Source organism: Plutella xylostella, chromosome 22 (genome assembly GCF_932276165.1).
Source record: "Plutella xylostella chromosome 22, ilPluXylo3.1, whole genome shotgun sequence".
NCBI classification, from domain to species: domain Eukaryota; kingdom Metazoa; phylum Arthropoda; class Insecta; order Lepidoptera; family Plutellidae; genus Plutella; species Plutella xylostella.
In genome coordinates, this window is record NC_064002.1 from 6,799,665 (window position 1) to 6,811,928 (window position 12,264).

At 35.0% G+C, this 12,264-nt stretch overlaps 1 protein-coding gene across 1 annotated transcript in view; it reads right to left on the reverse strand.

The window, feature by feature from the left end:
- LOC105392805 overlaps positions 1–12,264 on the reverse strand; it is a 146,797-nt gene that overhangs the window by 120,632 nt on the left and 13,901 nt on the right. Inside the window, exon 2 of the mRNA XM_038122421.2 lies at positions 2,299–2,544. Coding sequence (XP_037978349.2) covers positions 2,299–2,368 — 70 coding nt within the window. The 5' untranslated portion in view covers positions 2,369–2,544. The remainder of the gene's footprint in view (positions 1–2,298; positions 2,545–12,264) is intronic.

A 12,264-nucleotide genomic window follows, 5' to 3' on the forward strand; every position in this document is an offset into this window, starting at 1 on the left:
CTGTGATTCGGTGTTGCAAAAAGGTTATACTAAGCCGAAAGGGGGTGACTCAGGGGGTCATTCTAAACAACTTTTGTTCTATAAGTTTTGGAAATTCGTAGAAAAAATATTGTAATTACAAAAATCTTACCTCCTGTCATTAAACGTACCTAGGTACTTGGCATACTTGGTGCGTAAATCTCTTCATGGGTTAAAAAAAGTTAAAGTACCTTGAATTAGCATAATAAACATAAAACATTTCAGTTAAAGCTTTTCACTTTCGTATTTTTAAAAAAATATTGTTATATTTATCCGTTTAATTTAGTAAATCTAATTCCAGAACAGGCCGTGGCTTTGCTAAGATAAGAAAATCTAATATTCTCCGACCCACGCCGACCAAAATCGTAATTAAAAAACGAGGAAAACATAACTCGCTCATTCACGGAGCTACCGCCAGACTCAGCCGCGCACTAGGAATACTGAAAAACAGTATTCACAATTCTATTAAAATACAAAGAGATTAGAAAGTCACTTTGATGTGGAAATAATAAATATAATACTTATTGCGTACTCAGTAGAGGAGTTTTGTAGGTACATTTACATACATATCACAGTCATACAAAAACATTAATGTCGTAACTCGTAGTTTAAACTTCATAACACATCATTTATATTTTAATTTAAAATGTCTCCTAAGTAACTGAATGATAAAACAATATTTCCCTTATTATCATAATTTACCTATCCTATAAAAATTTACGGAGTTTTAATCTTGTAATCTTTTCCTATATTCATTTTAGTCTCGTCTCGCCTTAAATTAACTCATCCTGCCTCAATCTTGGAACAAAAAAATCCTTTTAGCTGATTAATTTTTCAACAGCACTGGACTGTTTCCAAGAATCATAAATTATGTGGAGCACAATTAGAGTTAATGTAAGATTAAACACTTAGAAAGCTTTGCCTCGACTCCTGAACGGAGTTAGTGAAACACGGGCTTAGTTCCAAACAGATTAGTTCTTGATGCAAAATAAAGCGATTTATCAGTGAGATGGTCTTAGAATACTGATTACTAGTTCACTGTGTTTGTATCTGCAGGGGGATTAAGTGACTTTTTGCAGGACTGGGTTGGCCGTCGGAAGTCGACAGAAAATAAGGTAAGATTGGACTGAATTTCTCCAATAATTATCAAATAGTAGGTAATTGGTAGTTTAAAGCTTAGTTTTTTTTGCACCAATGGACCCCTTTGGCGCAGTATCTGGTTTTGATATGATTATGCCTAGGAAAAAAACGTACGTAGGAAAAAAAATGAAGGCTAAATTAAAGGGGAAAATTAAGATAGATTTGGTAACAGCCAAATGTATATTTTTTTATTGAATCTGGTTGCCGGACTATAGAAGTGGGCCAAGTTTATTAACATATTTGTGTAGTTGTCTTACTGTGATTGTTACTTAAGTATGGGTACCGATTTCTGATGGACTACCAAAGTTTCATAACTCATTGCAATTGATCCAGTTAAGATGTACAAGTAGTTTCAAACTACTAGACCATTTATGTATTAATTAAGCTGCTTATTATAAAAATATCTTAATTGTTATTTTTAATTAAGATTGACTGCTGGCAGCTTATAAATTATTAACAAAATAATTCATCGCAAAAAACCAGCACCTTTTACACCATAAATATAAAAAAAAAACTCGACGTCATGCTGGATAAATTTGGTAAAGGGAAATCCCTCAATTTACTTCGACAGGCCTCATAATTTATGAATAACAAATAAATTGGCTCTAAATAACTTGAAGGACCTTATGTTTTTCTATTTCAATATAGTTTTCTGACAATGCACTTAGAGTACAGAGGCCAACAGCAGCTATTGCTTCGTAATTCAATGCTACGGCAGCCACGTCGTAGTCACGTCGTAGCCACGTCGTAGCGTTTGCTACGCAGTCGTAGCAATCATAATATTCTTACATACATAATATTTTTATATTTGTTTATGCTATTAATTTACTTTTTAGTTGTACATATAAGTGACTGTGAAGTGGACGGTGTCGTTATTATTAACGTTTTACATTATCGGTTATTTCGTCTAAATAAAAGTTGAGCGGTGGTTACTCGACGCGCCCGCTTCTCAAGCCGTAGATTTAGAGAGTGACCCTCCAGATATGTGTTTTCGATTCCGAATACCTTCTTTGTAATTTATGCATACATTTATAATTTATGTAATTGCTATTGCGTTCAAGGAAATGTGGTGATGAAATTATTATGATAATTATGCCCCTGAAATTTTAAAACGGTAACAAACAATATAAGTGCACTTACCTGAACTCCAGCTGAGTAGCAGTAAGCCCAGCGCCCGCCAAATGGCACCACTTTTTTTAATCGCCCCCATGCTTGATATCTTACTCTAAGACTCCAACAGAAACATTCTCCCGAGCGTCAACATTTTACAAACAAAAAAAACACTAATTTTGCCCCCACAAAATTTCTACTTCACATTCATTGTCGTTTCAAATTAATCCTTCACATTTACACAAAAAGGTCCCTTATCGCGACACTTGAATAAATCTGAAACAAGAAAAGAATTTCCGTTAATAAATATTCGTATATTACAAACATGCAGCCGTAAAAATGTCAAGTGAACCGGTATTTTCCGGCTTAAACAGTTTTGGACACGAAACGTACTAAAGGCTACCGTTCTAGCTTTTGTGCAGATTTTACTATAAACTCGTGTTCAACAATTTTTGTAGCTGCACGGTTGCGTGCAGTTTTTGAGATAATTTTGAAATATGGTAAGTAAAATCTATAGGTAAGTACATAAGTACTAAATTTAGCTACTCCAGTGCATGGAAAATGATGAGTTTTTTGTATCCTTTTTGCAATAGTTGTAGGTTCATACCATGCAAATGTACCTTTTATGCTGTAAGACGTTATAATTTCTTAAGTAGGTAACCTACAAAACGAAACCACTATAAATTGATACGCCACTAACCTTAGAAAAGTTTTCATTTAACGAGTTCGCATATACGTAACTTTTCCATCAACCATAACGATGTTATCTCACAAGCATTGAATAGGCACCCGAAGGGCCCTCAATCCATCCTTCATTTTATATCTCGAAAGCTTTTAATCTCTCTAATAAAACTTCGAGATCATACTCCGGATAAAAACATTGTCAGTACCATATTTCAAAGGGGAATAGGCTGAATCATTTCATATCTGCCGGTCTTAAACTCTTGATATATTTAATGGATTGGTTTTTGGTTTCGAGCATTGATGGAGAGAGAAGTCACTAAGTGTATTGAATTTTCTGACTAGAATCTTTTCTTTTTACTTTAGATTGTAAGCAATTTTATTAATAAGATTATGTCGCGCTTGAGCTGAGGTGATGATAATAGCACATTGGCGTATGACAAGCATGAATCACCGATTTCCGCTGCCATTACCGTGCATGTTTGTACTGCTTAGATAATGCACAAGTTATTTCACATACACGACGATTATTCCTTCAGGAGGACCACGCTTAATTTCCTATGTTGTATACTTACAGTTTGCGAAGATCTGCATGCGCATTATTAATTTGGGAATACTGTACTAGTCTATTTACTAGAACGGTGGCAGCTCAGTCGGGTTCTCACGCCAGAGATGCGAGTTCGAATCTCGGCGCTGACATATATCAATGAGTTCTTTGAATTTAAGTACAATGTATACCATCGCTCTTACGGTGAAGGAAAATATCGCGAGGAAACCTGCATATCTAGATTTAGCACAACTAGATATGTGAACCCACCAACCCACAGTGGACCAGCGTGGTGGGAAATGATCCAAGTTTGGGAAGCAGTTTACATCTTGGGGATATGCACAAAAGTTCCACTCGAGGGAGCCAGGTGCAGGTACTGAAACCACCACAGAGAATAGAATAGAATAGAATACTTACTTTCCTACTCCGTGTACTTTCTCCATTCTGAAGATCTCTATGGATGTTAATATCTCATAATAATTAAGAGGTTTATTACGTTTTAATGATTAAAGGGTAACTGACAAAAATATAACGCGCTTGGATGAACAATTGTACTCTTACTATTCTACTATACTATACTATTGAAGGCCACACTGTTGTTGAATTTGATGTGACCGAATAGGATCGGGACACGAGACTGAATAAACCTTCCACTTATTTTCTGTTCTGAGGTTGTGAACGACAATTTTCTTCTTCAATTGACTTTATTGAATGCGTCATTAAATGGCTACGAAAAGTTGGATTTTATTTCTGTTTCGAAGTCGCTTTTAGGTTAGCTCTACTGTGACTTTTGTCAGTAAATTGAGGTCACCTTTTTTATTATGTATATGTTTGATATTAAAGTTCTGATAATAAACTGTAGCTAAAAGTATTTTTTATGCATTGCGGTACGTTTTTTATAATAAAATTCAGGTTCTTTGTTACTATACTATTTAATATACCTCAATCCAAGAAATTCAATTTCAACGAAACTTTTTACAGAAAAAACACTTTTACTTACTCTTAGATACAATTTCAAAGCTTAAACCTTTTAATGTAAAATTAAATTTGCTAAATTAAAGGAAAGGTTTCAAATGATCTATTAATATAACTGTGAAAAGGAAAAACACCGGCGTCTCATCCGGTTTCATCCGCATTTGACGGTTTGAAATCTGAACCGATAGCTTGTAACTTTAGAATCACCCTCATCAAAGTCCCACAATTTGACTCCGCTCATACATCAAAGTCTGCTTGCTGAACGGAAAAGTATCAATTGAAAAATGACAGAATTAATCAGTAAATCTGGGAGCAGGCTACTCCCATTACTTACCCATAATATTTTATAGACTTTACTTGATAATAATAATAATAATATGTGGGGACATCTCACACAAGGCCATCCGGTCCCCAAGCTAGGCAGAGCCTGTTATAAGGGTGATAGAGATATAATAGGCAGCTGATATATCAACACATATAATAATAGATACCTATAGGTACATTTTAAATAAATACTAACTCCCAAGACCCGTGCAAATATTTAAACAAAGGCCGGAGATCTAACCCGGGACCTCCGTCATAGCAGTCAAGGTCTCTAACCACTACACCATGATTCGGTCGTCATGCTGATTATGAATGGCTGGGTTGGTTCGTTGGGTTTTTGTCCAGTACTGAAATTTCAGTAAACGCGCATATTTTTCTTCAGATTCAGAATGCGCCTAAAAATTGCAAAACATCTGCTTCCTATTCCATGCGATATAACTGGCGAATAGTGGCTTAGCAATGTAAGTACTTCTTCCTGCCTCATAGAGATAAAATTAGTTGAAGATGTCGTGTTAATGTATGCTATGTTCTATCTAGTACTTATTTATTACTCTGAAAACATGTGAATAGTCGATAAAAAATGCTTACGCCGGCTCCATACGTTGGCCCCAACGCAGGTCCCAACGCTACTCGTCCAACGTATGGATCTAGAAAATTGCATTGGCCCCAACGTTGGGGCGAGCGTTGGTAGTTGGCCGGCTCGTGTCGGTTTTATCAAAGGAATCTGCGCCAACGCTGGCGGTCACGCCCACACGTTGGCGCTTTGCTCAGTGCTCTTGCAACATGCAACGAGTGCGGACGTCAAGCGAGAATGGATTTCTCATCCACAAAATCATCACCTTTATGGAAAAATTAAAAAGTTACAGATTTTATTGAACTTAACAACAAGCACATCCAATAATATGAGATGAAACTCGAAAGGAACATAAAAATCAAAATGTATTAGCTGATGCATGGCGCAGCATTCAACAGAAGATGGGCATGATCTTCTCAATTGAAGATTCAAAAAAGCGGGAATCATTAATGAGCACATATTTATCGCCTCAGAGCAGTTAAGATTTCTGTATCGGACATCTTTACGTTGGCCCTGCCGGGACACAACTAGTTTATTAGCCAACGTATGTACGCCTCACCCAATTTGCAGTCCAACGTTGGTACGAGCGTTGGGGCCAACGTATGGAGCCGGCCTTATCAAAGGAATCTGCGCCAACGCTGGCGATCACGGCCACACGTTGGCGCTTTGCTCAGTGCTGTTGCAACACGCAACGAGTCGCGGACGTCAAGCGAGAATGGATTTCTCATCCACAAAATCGTCATCTTTACGGAAAAATTAAATAGTTACAGATTTTATTGACCTTAACAACAAGCACATCCAATAATATAGGACGCAACTCGAAAGTAACATAAAAATAAAAATGTATTAGCATGCATGGCGCAGCATTCAACAGAATATGGGCATGATCTTCTAAATTGAAGATTTAAAAAAAGCTGGAATCATTAATGAGCACATATTTATCGCCTCAGAGCAGTTAATATTTCTGTATCGGACATCTTCATGTTGGCCCTGCCGGGACAGAACTAGTTTGTCAGCCAACGTATGTACGCCTTACCCAATTTGCAGTCCAACGTTGGTACGAACGTTGGAACCAACGTGTGGAGCCGGCCTTAGGTTTATTTACTGCAATACTCATATACAAATTCCGTTCAATACAAAAAATATGTGTTTACAAAAAGGAATGAACCGCAAAATTTAATTATCTCGCGCTATCGGCTACTACAAGGGGTTTAACGCGAATATGGCGGCCATTGTGCTAATAAAATCAGAACAGTAATACATCTCTGTGATAGTCATTATAGGATTCTTAGGCTCTGTTTCGCAATGTCTGGTTAGTGGCTACCTATGAGATAAAATTCATGCATACCGAAAGGATTTGACTCAGCTCGTCATAATTTTTTTCTTGTTTTTTTTTATATTTACCACCTTTTATACTTTACTAGATATATACATATAATTAAATTAAAAATCATGCATGCTGGCATACCCCAGTCTTGGTACACTGGCGATCAAATGTATCAAAAGTAATTCTAATATATTATGTTAAAGCACCTATGGTAAACCATTACGAAAGATCAGCTATGCTTGACTTAGGACCTGTTTCACAATGTCTGATTAGTCTCTACCTGTGAGATAAAATACATGCTGTCACTCTCTGCAATAATTTTGTTGACAGTGACAGCATGTATTTTAACCAGACATTGTGAAACAGGCCCTAAATCTATTATTAGGGTAATTATGGGGTAACTCTTACCCCGCAAGTGAGTACATTAGTACAAGGTGTGAGTGTTTTTTTTTGTGGGGTAAATATGCGCTGGAACTGATATCATATAAGGTGCTACGGTGCGGCTGCCGGAAGCACTTTCAGGAGGCAGGGGTGACCATACTGTACGCTAGTACTGTTTATCAGTGGATATGGTATAATACAATTTTTTATATTTTATTTTCAGTAAAATGTGGATATTTAAATTCTATTAAAATGTGAAATTTTGTGAGGTCTGGTACAACAGAACCGATTCTGTATTTTTTTCATAGTATTTAAGTTCCTTGAAATGATCCTTCCACCCACAGGTTGTCTTGAAAAAATCACTTAAAGCCATAAAACCGCAATTTTTGTACCCTATGTTAGTATATAAGTTTTGTAATTTATTTTCTGTTTGTGTACAAAATATATAGAATATTCTATCTATCTAACTATAAAATAACCGAGTCAAGAGATTAGAGACTGCGTTGATTTCCATTATCCGAAACGATTACGGTATCCGCAGCGGACCGTCTAAGTACTACATTGTAAACATCTGAAGAATGAGTGAATTGCGCAGACTGGTCCGATTTTACATTATCCATTGTACTCATTCAATATTGCTCGTGGTCGAGAGGCTAAAAGACCTCAACTCTTCATGTGCTTCAGGCAGTATTTGTTGACGTTTTCACATTTTTAAAAGCGGAGATTTTCGTTTTTTCAGGTTCATTTCTGCGTGGATGCTATGAAGAGTAAGTCATTAGTTATTGATGATAACCGACCAATATTTTTCCTTTTTATTAATAAATAAAAGGAAGTGGAAAAAATATTATATTTCGCTTAACGAAATCGTTCGTTTACCGTTTGTGCCAAATAAGAATGAATACAGTATTCTTATTTGACACAAACGGTAAACGATCTTTGTATGTCTTTTTAATAAAATTTTATGCAAATAAAATACAGCCAAAATAAATGGTTTAATTATGAAATCTATCATCTTTGCTTGTAAGTATTTCATTTGTCATTATGTTTTAGTTTTTAAATTATTTTAAATAAAAAGACACTAAAAGACTGCTCAAAATCTGTGCCAAGTAAGAAAAAAACATTATATATGCAATTATTTCGTTATGTATAGTAAAGAAATGGCAAAACTAAAAACGAAATAATTACATAAAATGTTTAACCGCACAAAGCTCACAGCGCTCAAACCGAGACCGAATATTTATCTATAATTTCATGCAAGCATATTACACTGTGTTACAAGGAAATTTGCACGTATAATTTAACAGCACCTGCACCGCCGCCGGCACAAAGATTGCTCGACACTATCTACTCCAGTTGCATTGCAATGCCGGTGTATTCCGGACACCGAGGCGTTTCCCAAGCAATATGGGCGGCCAAGTGAAATATGAGCAGACCTGTTGGCCTTATTTCGCAACTTTTGATTGCACACTTTCACTTCATAATACTTAATAATATAATTAATCCTACTAAGTATATTTTTCATTTCATAACGCGGTCGCTAAATACGAAGCAACGGTAGTACACAGTCTAAGGACTCTAGCATACATTACTTAATATCTATAGTGAAATCCAAGGTTTAATTGGTCGTTCTTTGTGTCTATGTGAAAAAGCTCATTGAAGTAATACAAGTCTCATTACGACACTCAATACTCAACTTTTATTGCATCCATAAGTAAGTTTTCAAGTTTCTCTATCATGTTTTTTAATAATATGTAGGTGTTTCATTAAAAAAAAAAATATTGCCAAGATATTCGCTAACCTAAATTGGAACGCAAGCTTATTATCGCTGTACACTCGTTTAGCTTTCCAAAATAGCGTACGTTTAGTTGCACCAAATTACAAACGTAGCATTTTTATCTGACAAAACCTATATTTCGTGTATGTTTAAAGATGGACGTTATCGGAATGTTTGTTTGTTGTTCCCGTTGATGGTTCGCTGTAGTTTTTGCTCTGGTTTTTCGTTAATTGCGATTAATTAATGCTGATTGTGCTGCGGCTGGCAGTGATTTCCTTTGTTGTTTGTGGTAATTTTGTTCTGCAATTTCGGTTTACATGTATTAATATTTTTTGGTGAAAGTTCCTGTTTCTGTGGCTTTTATCAACAAATATGTCGTGTGGAAACAAAGGAGCGTATGAGATCTTTATTTTTAAAGCCCAACTGAAAAAGAGGTGGGTTATAAGTTTGATTTGTGTGTGTTTGTGAGTGTGTCGTATATTTGGCTTCTGTATCGGTACTATTATATTAGTCATGCTACTCGTGCTTTAAAGACATAACGTAGAGAGTCCATATTTCGCGGTATTCAAAATGGCGTCCTTATTTCGAGTTATATTTATTTTCATGATTATTACTCATTTTAATAGGTTTGCATACTCTAAAATTACATTTAATCGTTCATTATCTTTAACTGAAACTACTTGGTGTAGTAAATATGTTTAAAATTGCCTAAAATTACTAAAAACACATGTAATGTGCAGTGAGGGCGACGCCGCCATGTTTTTCATACAAACGCGACCCGGCTTACGTAAGGCCAGCCATATTTAATAATTGTGTTTTTTAATATTTATACGACGTTCAACTTTGTAAATAGTTTATATTTAGTTTATTATATTCTTATACTTACATTAAATTTAAATTTTAACTCTTTTTAAACTAATTTAACCCCTTTAAACTCAAAAACAAAATACCTCGGTATAAGGGCCTGATTTTTATACGTTGTTCCTAACTCCGAGGTACCCTCGGTATAAGGAAAAATACTATGTCATGATTTTTAGCTTATAACTTTACAAATAATAACATTTGAAGTATATGCTTGATTACATAATAATAATGATGAACGTGACAAGCTTATAACCTAATTCGGCGGTACAAAATATCCTCTAGGAATCTTAATATGACACGATGATTGTTGACGCAAAAAACATGGTTACCTAGAAACCTTAACTTAGTATGTATATTTGAAATGATAAAAAACAGTGTTATTTTATCGCTATTAACGTAAGTGATACATATTTTTACCAATATTTTATGTATGATTTGAGTAACATATCTATGTTGTTTCTAAATCGATAATTTGATAACTCGAAATATGGATTATTAAAATACTTGCTGAACCCCTAATATGGAGTATGACATTTTACATAGGTAGGGTAACGTAACGTACCTTGGGACGCTTGTACCTCGGGACATTGATTGTATTTTAAAAACCGGCTAAATAAACACATTAAAATTCTACCCTAGGCATAGTATTTTACTCGCTTGGCAAAACTAGTGAGTCTCGTGATCATACCAGCATCGAGTGTGTGGTGAAGACAATATGTAGTTTTTTGGAGTCAAAAGTAGCTTTTGTATAGTTTTTTGTGTTGCTTTATCTCATTGAGGCATGCTCAAAATAAAAACATGGATGTCACGTATAACTTTTCAGTTATTTAATTTTATGACATGGCAATTATCTGAAAGATTCCTATTAATTAAAAATAAAGATATTTAAATTTTGGTTAAATATTGCTTTTTTGTACCTTGGGACACGATTAAATTTGTACCTTGGGACACTGTTTCCTATGGCTTTGTACTATGGAAAATGCAAACATCTAAATAACGCCTTATATCTCTGTTCTTATTAGTGCCAGAGTGAAACTAGACAGAAGAGAGATGCAGTAAATCAATAAGAACAGAGATATAAGGCGTAATTTAGAAGTTTGCATTTTCCATAGTACAAAGCTATAGGAAACAGTGTCCCAAGGTACAAACGTGTAACGTACCTTGGGTCAAAACAAGCATTTTTACTTTTATCTTAATTTAATAAAATCTGGCCACACTAAAGCTTTAGCACAAATACTAGTGATAATAGATTGTATATCCTACCGAACAAAGAAAATTTCACATTAATATCTTAGTTGTACGCTGCGATAGCTTCATTCAAAGTTGGGGTAGTCGAAAATGTCCCTAGGTACGTTACGTTACCCTAGGTACCTCGGAAATCGGAATATGACTACATCACACCTTCGCAGTGTCATCCGATACCGTCATCAAACCATAAAATCAAGATGAATTAGCGACTTTCTTCCTAAATATAAAAGGGGTGTGGATAGATATGCCTGACTTTACGAAACTACTACTAGATACTACCTACTTATTACTCTTAATAAAAGAAGAAAGAAAGAAATTTGTAGACGTAAAACTTTATTTGGGTGAATAAAATAACACACACGACGGTTGAGTTTTTATAACACTTATATACACAATTGCAAAATTTCATTTCTGTATTTTATTTCCATTATCCTTCTACTTCGCGGTCTGATGGCCGTTGTAATATTGTTATCCCAGAATTCCCAGATAAATGAATGTCCTGTATACTGCATTTCATGTTTGGTTTAGGGGTCTGGTTGATTTTTTCATTTTCTTGTTGTTGTCACTGAAAAATAAAGTAAGTAGGTAAATTGTATGGATAGTTGAAAGAATTAAGCTTATCCTTATAAGTTGGTACCCATTTTCACAAAACTTAGTGAGTTTAGAAACGAAAACGCTAGAACAAAAAGCTAGGTTAGTAACTAAACTGATGCCAAATTACTGATAAAAACATAAAAATATTTCCATTTTACGTAATTTCCTAAAATAATTCGCACACAAGCTTACCTTATCGATTTTCCAATTGCATATTGCAAATACAAACATAATAATTTAATAAAAGATGTTTGTTTTCTAATGTAAAGACTTAACAAAAATACTTTCAAAGAATAGCGGCAAACTTTTCGGCGGAAAATTGAACATGGCGCCGGCGCGCCTCCAGTCCAGCGCGCATGCGCCATAGAGATGTACCTAGTGCAATGTTCCTTGCTTCCGACCTATGCTTGAATGAAAAAATAATCGATGCTGGATCGATTCCTGGGTAGATACTTTTATTATAATCATATTCGTTTATGGTAAATACATTAGGTACTCATCCGAAATTAGTACTGATAAGGTATTTGGCTTTTGTAAGTATTCGATACTTTTCCTCATCCCTTACACATCTACTTTTATTACGTATCATCAACTTTTAAACATTTAAGTAAGAACATAAAATATCGTGGAAAAATTTTAGACCTTACTTAGATAAAAACTAAAGTAAAAAATGTTTAAATCATTCGAGTTCAATAATCGATTATATT